At 48.2% G+C, this 14,814-nt stretch overlaps 1 protein-coding gene across 1 annotated transcript in view; it reads left to right on the top strand.

The window, feature by feature from the left end:
- The window catches only part of LOC136607539 (polyunsaturated fatty acid lipoxygenase ALOX15B-like), a 123,871-nt gene that overhangs the window by 81,769 nt on the left and 27,288 nt on the right, over positions 1–14,814 (top strand). Inside the window, exons 11-12 of the mRNA XM_066589046.1 lie at positions 3,986–4,107; positions 12,348–12,448. Coding sequence (XP_066445143.1) covers positions 3,986–4,107; positions 12,348–12,448 — 223 coding nt within the window. The remainder of the gene's footprint in view (positions 1–3,985; positions 4,108–12,347; positions 12,449–14,814) is intronic.

Genomic DNA, 14,814 nt, shown 5'->3' with positions numbered 1-14,814 from the left:
AATTTATTTTTTGTCCCTTTGGGGGACTTCCACGGAGACTCATCAGGACCCCCTGATCACATTCCGGGGGTCAGATGGTGAAAGTCTTTTACATGCTGCAGTTGCATGTAAAGGGTTGACACAGCAGAGATTGGAGGTTTTCTCTATTCTCTGCTGTGTAAGAGCTGGTGTCTGGCTATCCTCTGACAGCCAAGCACCAGCTCTCCCTGCCATAGAGACCATGGGTTGGCTTCTGACAAGCTGATGGTCTCTGTGGCAACCTGTAAACCAAGCAGTGCAGGAGTTTAAAAATAGAAGCAAGAAGTTTCTGGCAGCTCAGTAATATCTTCCTGCTTCTTTGTTTTAAGTCCTGCACTGTTCTCTGTGGGTCTATGCGGGCAGAGCACACTGCCACAGCTTATGGCATTGTGCTTTGCAAGTCCCATAGTGAAACTGGAAATCTTCCGGGCTATATCGCTCCGGGCATGCCTCTCAAGGGGCTAATGGGCGGATATTATTAATATTTCTGAGCTTATGAGTGTAGAGAAAATATCTATGTAATTGCCCCTGTGGTGAATGGGGTAAAAAGTATATTTGGGTTTCAAATCTGTATGGAAGGGAGGAGGGGAAGAGCTGGAGTTCACCACGGAAAATTGTGGGTTATCAGCAGGGTTGGTTGCGGGATTAACGATACCCACATTTTCCTGGATTGCAAATGTCTTCTGAGAGTGAGCTTTCTAGTAAATTGGTAAATATCCATAAAGAGGTTAGATTCATCAAATTTATCATCCAGACAGAAGGAGAGTCCTTCATGGAGGCCGTCTCTGGCTGAGGGAATATGATTGGGAAGATGGAAAGTGTTTATGGTTTCTGTTTGTTCCTTTTCGGGAATGAAATGTTTCTTTTCGGCCCTTTTGGTTCTTCTTCTTTTTGTAGTCTCTTTTTGTGGCTTTCTGGGGTAAATAATTAGGTCAGCTCTGCTGTCTTGGGATTCATAACGGTAATGTTGGTATTTTGGGTGTTAGAGAGGTATTATTAAAAGAATGTATTCGTTTTCAGTACTAATTTATTCAGTCCTATTTATTTAGCCCCTCCCCCATCTGATGATAATCTCTGCAGCTGTCCTATCTTTTAACCCTTTAGAGCTCCCTTTCCACCTTCATACATTAGCATCTGACGGACTCCAGTTGGCACCACTCCAGTGATCTCCTTCATGGCATACTGACAAAGTTCCTATGCATCTGATGGTCATTTCCCGCAGGATGATTTGCCCCCCTTTGCTGATGTTTAATCCATGTTTCCAGAAGTGTTACTTTATTGAGTAGTTAGTATATCCATAGATTTTAGTTCTGCTACTTACCATGAGATGTAATTGTTTCATCCTTGGACTGTTTATACTGTAAATATATCTTCATTATAATTCTGCATTTCATTTATTCTTATTTTAAGCCATTTGTGAGTATTTTTATGCAACGTTTAGTATTTCATTCTGACCAACCCTTATACTTCCATTGTAAATATGCAGATGACAATGCCGTGCTTTCCAGCTATTTTTTTCAAAAAGCACCTGGAACCCGTTGCACCTATTCCTCTTCACCACATACACCACTATTATTATTTCTATCTGTGTGATTTTAAAATTGATATCAGTGAGTGATTATAATATCAGAGCAAAAGGATCATTTATTGTGGAAAGCTAACCTCTTAAAAGGAGGCTCTAGTACCCTGCTAGGTTGCCTCTAGCTTAGATACAATATGTGATACATGAGGGCATGGAGGCTCTAGTACCCTGTTGTACCACCTCTAGTTTGCATACAAGATGTTGTACATACAAGCATGGAGGCTCTAGTACCATGTTGTACCGCCTCTAGCTTGGATACAAGATGTGATACGGGTGGGCATGGAGGCTCTAGTACCCTGTTGTACCGCCTCTAGCTTGGATACAAGATGTGATATGGATGGGCATGGAGGCTTTAGTACCCAGTTGTACCACCTCTAGCTTGGATACCAGATGTGATACGGGTGGCATGGAGGCTCTAGTAACCTGTTTTACCGCCTCTAGCTTGGATACCAGATGTGATACGGGTGGCATGGAGGCTCTAGTACCCTGTTGTACCGACTCTAGCTTGGATACAGGATGTGATAGGGGCAGGCATGGAAGCTCTAGTACCCTGTTATACCCCCTCTACCTTGGATACAAGATGTGATACAGGCGGGCATGGAGGATCTAGTACCCTGTTGTGTCACCTCTAGCTTGGATACAAGATTTGATATGAACAGACATGGTGGCTCTAGTACTCTGTTGTGCCGCCTCTAGCTTGAATACAAGATGCGATATGGGTGGTGCATGGGGGCATAGTTTCTGTGTCATATCATGTGGCTTATTGCTCCACATTTGCTGTTACTAAGCCTGTAGAACTGGTGGGCTGTCGAAGCTGGCAAACTATATGGTCCCAAATGTGTTCTATTGGTGATAAATTAGGCAACCAGGCAGCCATGGAAGTGTGCCAATGTTGTGTAAACATTCCTGTGACCCCTTTGTGTGTGCGGTCAAGCATTATCCTGATGGAAGATTCCTCTTGGAAGCCACCATGAGAGGAACACATGTGGCTGCAGGATGTCCTGAACATATAACTGAGCTGTCGTTGTCTGTCGTACTACTATCACTAGGGGGGACCGACTGTTGTATGCAATGAACCCCCAGACTACCACACCAGCAATAGGGGCAGTGTGCCTCTCCACAGCAAAGGCAGGATTGAGGTGCTCACCCCTATGTCTCCAGACACAAAAACAGACATCCTCAGTGCCCAAACTAAATCTGGATCCATCACTAAATACAACCTGGTTCCACTTCGTAGCAGTCTAGTTTCATTGTTCACGACACCATTGCAAACGGTGGTGACAGTGGGTGTCAAAGGTAGTACACATAATAGGCACCATGAGACCAAATCTCATTCAGGGGCCTGTAATGATGGTGCCACATGTCTCAGGATGGAAGACAATTGCTCATGCTTGTTGGACAATCAGACGCTCCTCTCTACTGGTGGTCTGCCGAGGACATCCTGAGTCCAATCACCTTGTGTGTGCCCTCACACATCCACTGTTCCTAACACCTCCTAACAGTCTGGTTAGACGGTCCTCTCTATTGGTGGTCTGTAAGTGGCATCCTGAGCCCGGTCACCTTGTGTGCCCTCATCCACTGGTCCCAACACCTCCTTAAAGTCTGGTCAGACGGTCCTCTCTATTGGTGGTCTGTAGAGGGCGTCCTGAGCCCGTTCACCTTGTCTGCCCCCATCCACTGGTCCCAACACCTCCTAATAGTCTAGTCAGATGCTCCTCCCTACTGGTGGTCTGTCGGGGGGATCCTGAGCCCATTCACCTTGTGTGCCCTCACGCATCCACTGGTACCAACACCTCCTAACAGTCTGGTTTGATGGTCCTCTCTACTGGTGGTCTGTCGAGGGGACCCTGAGCCCATTCACCTTGTGTGCCCTCACAGATCTACTGTTTCCAACAAGCTCTACCAAGCGAAAGATGGAACCACCTTTAGGGCCTCCGGTGACAAGACCGTCCATCTCACCATAACTCTCATCATTTGTATATCTGCCTGAGATGGAACTGAATGCAAAGTTTTGCAGCAAAGTGACAACTTCTTCTGGGGGCAGGGTTGTTTTTTGACACTGAGTGTATGATTGCTATGGACTATGCCATTGGAACAAAACAATGTTACCTATTTCATTGCAATGTGAATACAATGTTGTATGACAGTTGAGGAAGGCTGGGCAAGCCAGTATCAGTCCTGATTAGATTTGTTTAAGATTTCTAGTATACCCATCAAATATTATTTAATAAACCAGAAGTGTTAAAGATGATTAAACTCCTTTAGGTTTTATTGTGGCCCCTGGGATTGGTTCAGTCTGACAGTGAGGTCCTCAGACAAAAAAAAGTTGGACAGCCCCATATAATGCATGCTAAAATCTAATCTTCCATCTCCTTTGCCCTACAGGTTTGTCTCCAATATGGTGCAGCATTATTATAAGAGTGACGAGTCGGTGCGGACAGATCCAGAACTGCAGGCCTGGGTGGCTGAGATCTACGAGAAGGGATTCCTAAGTAATGAATCCTCAGGTACGACCATCATAATGTCACCAACACGGGCAGAGCAGCTCTGTTACAAGACAAATTTATATCCAGAGCTGCGATCACAATTCTGCTGTTAGATCAGATCATTTACTGGAGCAGTTCTGACATTTCACTCTTCTCTGAGCGTGCGCCAACAGATTCCCATCTTATATTGTTATTTCATATTGCTGGGTGTTTATGATCAGTGGGAATCCAAGCTCTGGGACCTGATATTGAGAACCAGAGGGTGGAGGTCCTTCAGAGCAGCACTCCTGGCCACTCAATGTACACAGAACACAGCTCCATTCAGGGACGTAACTATAGGGGATGCGGTTGCACCCAGGTCCATGAGCCTTAGTGGGCCCATAAGGCTTATCTTTTCCATACAGTGAGCCCAGTACTATGACTAAAGCATCATAGTTGGGGGCTCCATTAAAGATTTTGCATTGGGGCCCAGGAGCTTCAAGTTACAGCTTTGGTTCCCTTGATGTGAGTGTAAATTCAATTTATCCAAATGTTGCAATGCTGATGGTCTCTGCATATTGGGAGATTTAGGGCTGCGCTGTCCAGGGAAAATCAGACAAGAAGGCATCACAACTAACTAGCTCTGTTACCCTTCATTACAAGTTTGGTAGGGTGTCAGCTAGAGATGAGCGACCACCAAAATGCTCGGGTGCTCGTTGCTCGAGTCAAACGTTTCGCGATGCTCGAGGGTTCGTTTCGAGTAACAAACCCCATTAAAGTCAATGGGCGACTCAAGCATTTTTGCATATCACCCATGCTCCGCTAAGGTTTTCATTTGTGAAAATCTGCAAAACCCAAGAAAGTGATGGAAACGACACAGAAACAGATAGGGCAGGCTAGGGGCAACATGCTGGGCTGCATCTCAGGCTCCCAGGTCCCACTATTAATCTACAATAGCGGCAAGAGTGAGCCCCCCCCCCCCCCCCAACAATTTTTACTTCTGACAAACCCTCATTAGCAAGGCACACCTTAGCTAAGCACCACACTACCTCCAACCAAGCACAAGCACTGCCTGCGGGACACACAGCTGCCTCTTCTCCTGGGTTACATGCTGCCCAACCCCTCCGTATGACCCTGCATCCGCAGTCGCACACCAAAGTGTCCCTGCTCAGCCTTCAGCTGCCCTCATGCCACACGCTGGCCTTATAGCCACACCACCCTCATGTCTACTTATAAGTGCGTCTGCCATGAGGAGGAACCGGAGGCACACACTGCAGAGGGTTGGCAGGGCCAGGCAGCGACCTTCTTTAAAAGGGGCAGGGCGATAGCCCACAATGCTGTACAGAAGCAATGAGACATCCAATCCTGTGCCACCTCCATCAGGAGCTGCAAACGTGGGCATAGCAATGGGGAATCCATGTGCCACACAGTATTCATTCTGTCAAGGTGTTGCATAGCTCAATCGACACCGCAAGGGGAAAGTCGTCTGCGCTCTGCCCCCTACCCAAGGCAGTCAGTGTCTTTGTGCCAGACAGTTCAAACACCGCAATGGGAACTAAGTGTGCACCAACAGCATAGGTGGGTCCTAGGCAACCCAAGACATGAACAATAAGTAAATCAGAGCGGCCAAACATGGCAGACTTGCACTGCGCTGACGACATAGGACTTGGCCCACAGCTTCAGCAATCGTAGGCATAAAGCGGACTTCGATGCTAGTTAATCTGCGACGGACTCATTAAATCAGTTACCTTTCCTTTCACCGCTCCAATGACTGGATTAGCAGGAAAAAGCTCCACAGCCCCAACCTGTCGTAGTTGCACTTCCCCCGGGACATAGGCCTTAGCCCACACCCTCAGCAAATGCGGGCATAAAGTGGACTTCGATGCTAGTTCATCTGCGACAGGCTCAGTAAATCAGTTACCTTTCCTTTCACCGTTCAGCAAACGCCGGCCTAGAGCGGACTGCGATGATAGTGTAGCTGTGAACATCTCATTAGCGATGTATCGCTCCTCTTGTTTGTCCCAATGCAGCGCCCCGGATAGCTGCGGTAACGTGAGATAAAATACAGGTTGGCTTCGGCCCACACTCCATGCCCTAGTCAGTCTGTGGTTTTTTCATAGTGCCAGGCAGGTACAACTCCGCTATGGGAAGTCTGTGTGGACCCACAGCATGGGTGGGTCCCAGGAAGCCACAGACGGTACATTAATAAATCCCATTGCAGTGAGGTAAGCTGAGGTAACGTGAGATAAAATACAGGTTGGCTTCGGCCCACACTGCATGCCCGAGTCAGTCTGGGGTTTTTTTTGGGGCCAGATACGTAGAACACCACGATGGAAAAACTTAGTGCACCCATACTATGCACAGACCCCTGTAATATTCCTGTAGCAAAGGTATAAGCTGACCCCACTAATAGTTATGTTGCAGAAGTCTAGGGAGACCCCAGTAACATTTCTTTAGTTACAGTATAGACAGACCACAGTAACATTTCCGTTGCAGCAGTATTGGCAGAGTCCAGTAACATTTCAGTAGCAGCAGTATAGGCAGAGCCCAGTATTAGTAACATTTCAATGGTAACAGTATAGACAGACCCCAGTAACATTTCAGTAGTAACAGTATAGGCAGACCCCAGTAACATTACTGTAGCAGCAGTATAGGCATAGCCCAGTATTAGTAACATTTCAGTAGTAACAGTATAGACAGACCCCAGTAACATTTCAGTTGCAGCAGTATAGGCAGAGCCTAGTATTAGTAACATTTCAATAGTAACAGTATAGACAGACCCCAGTAACATTTCCGTAGCAGCAGTGTAGGCAGAGCCCAGTATTAGTAACATTTCAGTAGTAACAGTATAGAGACACCACAGTTACATTTCAGGAGCAGAAGTATAGGCAGACCGAAGTAGCATTTCTGTTGCAGAGGTATAGGCAGACCCCTGTAGCATTACTGTGGCAGCAGTATAGGCAGGCAGACCCGAGTTACATTTCTGTAGCAAGAGTGTAGGCCAACCCCTGACACATTGGTATACCATGAGTTTAGGCGAAGACCAGAAAAATTACTTGGATTACAGTGTAGACGAGGGCCCAAAAAATTGCTGTACCAACAGTACAAATGTACCCCAGAAAAATAGCTCAACCGAGAGGGCAGGTGAAACCCATTAATATTTTAGCTTACTGTGGCTTAATTTGTAACAGAGCCTGGAGGCAGCCCTGTTAAAAAAATTGGTTCATGTTGAAGTTTCAATGCTTTAGTTAGAAACGTAGAAATATTGTTTGAAAAAAGTTATATGAGCCTTTTGGGCCGCAGAAAAATTGGCAGTTCAGCGTGATGACATGATGTTTCAGGAGGAGGAGCAGGAGGAGGACTAATATCATACACAGATTGACAAAGGTAATTGACATTTAGTCCCTTTTTTTATGGTGATAGAGAACAATTCTTGCATCCGCGGTTGCAGTAAAAAGAATCTTTAGGTAACTCTGCTCTCCGCTAGTGGAGAAGAGAAGTCTGGGGAAATCCAGGCTTTGTTCATCATTATGAGTGTAAGCATGTCGGCACTGGCAGTTGACAGGCGGGTACGCTTATCCGTGATAATTCCTCCAGCTGCACTAAACACCCTCCCTGACAACACGCTAGCGGCAGGGCAAGCAAGCACCTCCAGGGCATGCAGCGCAAGATCGTGTCACGTGTCCAGCTTTGACACCCAGTAGTTGTACAGAGCAGAGGCGTCACGGAGGACGATGGTACGATTGGTTACGTACTCCCTCACCATCTTTTTACAGTGCTCCCTCCGACTCAGCCTTGACTGGGGAGTGGTGACACGGTCTTGCTGGAGAGCCATAAAGCTGGCAAAGGCCTTGGAGAGCGTTCCCCTGCCTGCACTGGACATGCTGCCTGATCTCTGCACCTCCCCTGCTACTTGGCCCTCGGAACTGCACCTTCTGCCACTAGCGCTGTCGGATGGGAATGTTACCATCAGTTTATCCGCCAGGACCCTGTGGTATTGCATCACTCTCGAACCCCTTTCCTCTTCGGGTATGAGAGTGGAAAGGTTCCCCTTATACCATGAGTCGAGCAGTGTGTACACCCAGTAATCCGTAGTGGCCAGAATGCGTGTAACGCGAGGGTCTCTAGAAAGACAATCTAACATGAAGTCAGCCATGTGTGCCAGGGTACCTGTACGCAACACATGGCTGTCCTCACTAGGTAGATCACTTTCAGGATCCTCCTCCTCCTCCTCCTCCGGCCATACACGCTGAAAGGATGACAGGCAAGCAGCATGGGTACCCTCAGCAGTGGGCCAAGCTGTCTCTTCCCCCTCCTCCTCATGCTCCTCCCCCTCCTCCTCAACGCGCTGAGATATAGACATGAGGGTGCTCTGACTATCCAGCGACATACTGTCTTCCCCCGCCTCCGTTTCCAAGCGCAAAGCATCTGCCTTTATGCTTTGCAGGGAACTTCTCAAGAGGCATAGCAGAGGAATGGTGATGCTAATGATTGCAGCATCCCCACTCACCATCTGGGTAGACTCCTCAAAGTTTCCAAGGACCTGGCAGATGGCTGACAACCAGGCCCACTCTTCTGTAAAGAATTGAGGAGGCTGACTCCCACTACGCCGCCCCTGTTGGAGTTGGTATTCCACTATAGCTCTACGTTGCTCATAGAGTCTGGCCAACCTGTGGAGCGTAGAGTTCCACCGTGTGGGCACGTCGCACAGCAGTCGGTGCACTGACAGATTAAACCGATGTTGCAGGGTCCGCAGGGTGGCAGCGTCTGTCTTGGACTTGCGGAAATGTGCGCTGAGCCGGCGCACCTTTCCGAGTAGGTCTGACAAGCGTGGGTAGCTTTTCAGAAAGCGCTGAACCACCAAATTAAAGACGTGGGCCAGGTATGGCACGTGCGTAAGGCTGCCGAGCTGCAGAGCCGCCACCAGGTTATGGCCGTTGTCACACACGACCATGCCCAGTTGGAGGCTCAGCGGCGAAAGCCAGCGGTCGGTCTGCTCTGTCAGACCCTGCAGCAGTTCGTGGGCCGTGTGCCTCTTCTCTCCTAAGCTGAGTAGTTTCAGCACGGCCTGCTGACGCTTGCCCACCGCTGTGCTGCCACGCCGCGCGACACCGACTGCTGGCGACGTGCTGCTGACACATCTTGATTGCGAGACAGAGGTTGCGTTGGAGGAGGAGGAGGAGGAAGAGGGTGGTTTAGTGGAGGAAGCATACACCCCCGCAGATACCACCACCGAGCTGGGGCACGCAATTCTGGTGGTGGGTAGGACGTGAGCGGTCCCAGGCTCTGACTCTGTCCCAGCCTCCACTAAATTCACCCAATGTGCCGTCAGGGAGATATAGTGGCCCTGCCCGCCTGTGCTTGTCCACGTGTCCGTTGTTAATTGGACCTTGGCAGTAACCGCATTGGTTAGGGCGCGTACAATGTTGCGGGAGACGTGGTCGTGCAGGGCTGGGACGGCACATCGGGAAAAGTAGTGGCGACTGGGAACCGAGTAGCGCGGGGCCGCCGCCGCCATCATGCTTTTGAAAGCCTCCGTTTCCACAAGCCTATACGGCAGCATCTCCAGGCTGATCAATTTGGCAATGTGCACGTTTAACGCTTGAGCGTGCGGGTGTGTGGCGTCGTACTTGCGCTTGCGCTCAAACAGTTGCGCTAGCGACATCTGGACGCTGCGCTGAGAGACATTGCTGGATGGGGCCGAGGACAGCGGAGGTGAGGGTGTGGGTGCAGGCCGGTAGGCACTCGTGCCTGTGTCCTCAGAGGGGGGTTGGATCTCAGTGGCAGGTTGGGGCACAGGAGGAGAGGCAGTGGTGCAAACCGGAGGCGGTGAACGGCCTTCGTCCCACCTTGTGGGGTGCTTGGCCATCATATGCCTGCGCATGCTGGTGGTCGTGGCTCCCCAGCTGATCTTGGCGCAACAAAGGTTGCACACCACTGTTCGTCGGTCGTCAGGCGTCTCTGTGAAAAACTGCCACACCGTAGAGCACCTTGGCCTCTGCAGGGTGGCTTGGTGCGAGGGGGCGCTTTGGGAAACAGTTGGTGGATTATTCGGTCTGGCCCTGCCTCTACCCCTGGCCACCGCACTGGCTCGGCCTGTGCCCACACCCTGACTTGGACCTTCGCATCCTCGCTCGCGGCCACGTCCTCTAGGCCTACCTCTACCCCTCAGCATGCTGCATTACCAGTAGTGCAGAAACAGAACGCTGTAATTAAATGTGCCGCTTATTGGCCTGTGGTTGGAGGCTGACTTCGCTTACGGAACGCACAGCAGAGGCAGGAAAGAATTTTGTGCAAGCCTGCTGTAACACTTAGCTGGCTGCGTATGAATTAGGACAACTACCCCCAGCACAGACCCAGTACACTTTTGGACAGGAATACAGCGGTGATGTAAGAGGCAACACAGAGGCAGGAAAGAATTTTGCGCAAGCCTGCTGTAACACTTAGCTGGCTGCGTATGAATTAGGACAACTACCCCCAGCAGAGACCCAGTACACTGAGGACGGTCACAGGCAGCCCAAATGTTTTTTTTTCCCAAATGTTTTTTGAAAGGCCCACTGCCTATATACACTAAATATGTCTTCTGTCTCTGCCTCACCACTACTGGCCCTGGACAATGTAAAATTACTGCAGGACGCAATGCTCTGCACGGCCGATATACAAAAAAAAATAAATGTGCAACATTGCTAAAAGCAGCCTCCACAGTACTGCACACGGTTAGATGTGGCCCTAAGAAGGACCGTTGGGGTTCTTGAAGCCTAAAATACTCCTAATGCTCTGCCTATAGCAGCTCCACCATCAGCCACACTTTACCTGATCTCTGTCAGAATGCATCTGTGGCGAGTCGCGGGAGGGGCCGATTTTTATACTCGGGTGACACCTGATCTCGCCAGCCACTCACTGCAGGGGGGTGGTATAGGGCTTGAACGTCACAGGGGGAAGTTGTAATGCCTTCCCTGTCTTTCTATTGGCCAGAAAAGCGCGCTAACGTCTCAGAGATGAAAGTGAAAGTAACTCGAACACCGCGTGGTGCTCGTTACGAGTAACGAGCATCTCGAACACGCTAATACTCGAACGAGTATCAAGCTTGGACGAGTACGTTCGCTCATCTCTAGATATAAATGAAGTAGTTAGCAGCAGGCTAGGAATTATTTGCGTGCACTTTCACGGTGAGAGTGTTATTGTACGGCACTGCAGCCAGAAAAAAGTATTACTGAAAGGCTGCAAACAGGCTAAGCTGCGTTATACAAAAATAGAAGCACTACTACTACTCCCAGTGGGCCCCAAGTAAAATGCACACGGTCAGATGTAGCCCTAAGAAGGACCGTTGGGGTTCTTGAAGACAGGACCTACTCTAACACTTTTCCTATATCAGCAGCTCTGTCCCTAAACTCTGTATAATGCACTGCAGACTGAGAACGCTATAGCTGTAATGGCCTTCACAGCCCGAGATGAATAAAAAAAAGGGTGCACTACTGCTCCCAGCCAGCCACAACAGTAATGCACACGGTCAGATGTAGCCCTAAGAAGGGCCGTTGGGGTTCTTAAAGACAGGACCTACACTAACACTTTCCTTATATCAGCAGCAGCACTTTCCCTAACCTCTGCCAGCATGTGTCTGAGGCGAGCCACGGGCAGGACCGCTTTAAGTACTCGGCGGTCACCTGATCTCCCCAGCCACTCACTGCAGGGGGGTGGGATAGGGCTGGCACGTCACGGGAGGAAGGGGTAATGCCTTTCCTGCATGTCTATTGGTTAGAAAATGGCGCTAAACATGCAGGAAAGGAAACCGAATTGACTCGAGTAACAAGCATCTCGAGTACCCTAATGCTCGAACGAGCATCAAGTTTGGACGAGTGTGCTCGCTCATCTCTATTGCCAGCAGAGGGACCACAATCAATCAGTGGGTGACAGCAAATACTAGCAAGTTATCATTAGTTACTCTACTGGGAAACCCCTTTAGGGTGACTACCCACTACAGTTATTTTTCACTGAGAAATTTGCAGCATTTTTTCTCCTGCAGGGGTCTATGGGACTTGTACAGTTAAAATCGCGATCGTGCAAAATCGCAATTTACAGCGAAATCGCAATTTTGCGCGATCACAATTTTAATATTACAAGTCCCATAGACTCCTGCAGAAAAAAAAAATGCTGCGAATTTCGCAGTGAAAAAAAAACCTGTAGTGGGTAGTCACCCATAACAAGAGTTGTTGGACATCTAAAGACTGTTAGTGAAAAATTCTCCGTCACTGATGCTTCTCCCACGTCTGACCCTCCACCAGGAATCCCATCATCTCTGGAGACTGTGTCCTCGCTGGTACGGTACCTGACCATGGTGATCTTCAGGTGTTCTGCTCAGCATGCAGCGATCAACAGTGGCCAGGTAAGTGGAATCAAATAGGAGACAATTGTCCATCCATCATACTGACCTCCAGGAGGCCTCATTCTCTCCTGAAGACCCTTCACCTGGGACGAGTCCAGCCTCTTCTCCCACCAGACTCATGTGTGACTCTCTGTACTTTGCTCCTATTTACTGTCTGCACATATATAGCGAGAGTCAACAAATCTTCATTCCCAGGGAGCCCAACTCATCTCTGAATTCATCTTTGAATCCTGCTGCCGTGGAGGAACTACATGCTCTGCAGGTCATGCTTTATAGAAGTGCTGTAGGTCATATTCTGCAGAACACTTTCTATAGATCAGATTCTGTAGGTCATGTTTTATAGGCCACATTATGTGAATCACTCTCTATGTAACATTCTATAAGCTCCATTATATAGGTCACGCTGTCTAGGTCATGTTCTGTACGCAACTTTCTATAGGTCAAAGTCTGTAAGTAAATTACATTAGGCGATACTCTGTAGGTCAAGCTGTGTGGTTCTTTAGTAGGTCACTGCTTGTAGGTCATGTCACAGCCTGTATGTCACGTTCTTTATCTCAGTTTGTGCAGCATCCGAGTAGCAGGCCTTAGACAAGAAGACAGACGAATAGAGAGATAACCTTGTCACGGGGATATACCGTCTCTTCCCTAAGGGTAGCTCGGGATCCAACCTTGTTACTGCTGGGGTTGATCATGGGAACAGTAATCATGGTTACCTGTAGTCCAACTTGTCACTCATGACGCCAGTGTTCCATCCTCTGCAGTTGATCCCTCGATATCAATTCCGGGAAATAAGGTAGTCCACGCACAAAGTACAGTTTTCTGAACAGGAAACAGGAACATTTGATTCTTCTCCTTTACTCAAACATGTATAAATGGTAACAGTCCAACAATTCTTACAGCGGTGATGCAGGGAGGAGTTGTAGATGATGTTCTTTATACCACTGTTGCTGGCCAGGTGCTATAGATCACATTCTATAGATCACAGCCTCAATTGGTCTGTTAGCCACATCTTGTAAGCCAGGTTCTATAGATCATAGAATCATAGAATGATAAAGTTCGTCGGAACCTCCAGGGTCATCGGGTCCAACCACCTGCTCAGTGCAGGATTTACTGAATCCTCCCAGATATTTGTTCAGCCTTTGTTTGAACACTTCCATTGAAAGAGAACTCACCCCCTCCCGTGGCAACCTGTTCCACTCATTGATCCCCCTCACTGTCTAATATCTAATCTGTGTCTCCTCCCTTTCAATCTCATCCCATTGATTCTAGTCTTCCCTTGTGCAAGTGAGAATAGGGCTGATCCCTCTGCACTGTGACGGCCCTACAGACATTTGTAGTCAGCTACTAAGTCTCCTCTCAGCCTTCTTTTGGCAAGCTCAACATTCCCAGATCCTTTAACCGTTCCTCATAGGACATGATTTGCAGTCCGCTCACCATCTTGGTAACTCTTCTCTGAACTTGCTCTAGTTTATCAATGTCTTTTAAAGTGGGGTGCCCAGAACTGGACCCTGTATTCCAGATGAGGTTTGACTAAGAGTAGAGGGGGATAATGACCTCACGTGATGTAGACTCTATGCTCCTCTTAATACATCCCAGGATTGTGTTTCCCTTTTTGGCTGCTGCATCACACTGTTGACTCATGTTCAGTCTATGATCTATTAGTATACCCAAGTCTTTTTCACGTGCTGCAGCTTAGCCCAATTCCTCCCATTTTGTATATGCTTTTTCTCTTGCCCAGATGTAGGACTTTACATTTCTCCTTGTTAAATACCATTCTGTTAGTCGCCGCCCACTGTGCAAGCTTTTCTAGATCTTTTTGAATACTCTCTCTCTTCCCTAGTGTTAGCTAATCCTCCTAGCTTTGTGTTGTCTGAATATTTGATCATTTCCCCATCAATTCCCTCCTCCAGATCATTTATAAAATGTTGACCAACACTGGGCCTAGGACAGAGCCTTGTGGTCCCCACTTGATACAGTCTTCCACTTGGATGTGCAGCCATTTATGACCACTCTTTGAGTACGATCACTCAGCCAGTTGTGAATCCACCTAACAGTTGCCTTGTCAATCCCAGATTTGGTCATTTTTCCAATAAGTATGGTATGAGATACTTTGTCAAATGCTTTACTAAAGTCAAGATATACTATATCCACCGCATTTCCCTGATCAACCCAGTCAGTGATTCTGTCATAGAAGGAGATTAGATTCATCTGGCATGACTTGTTTGTTACACCCCATGCTGGCTCTGGTTAAAGGGGTTGTCCCGCGGCAGCAAGTGGGTCTATACACTTCTGTATGGCCATAATAATGCACTTTGTAATGTACATTGTGCATTAATTATGAGCCATACAGAAGTTATCAAAAGTTT

Source organism: Eleutherodactylus coqui, chromosome 1 (genome assembly GCF_035609145.1).
Source record: "Eleutherodactylus coqui strain aEleCoq1 chromosome 1, aEleCoq1.hap1, whole genome shotgun sequence".
NCBI classification, from domain to species: Eukaryota; Metazoa; Chordata; class Amphibia; order Anura; family Eleutherodactylidae; genus Eleutherodactylus; species Eleutherodactylus coqui.
This window is presented reverse-complemented; position numbering and strand designations above follow the sequence as displayed.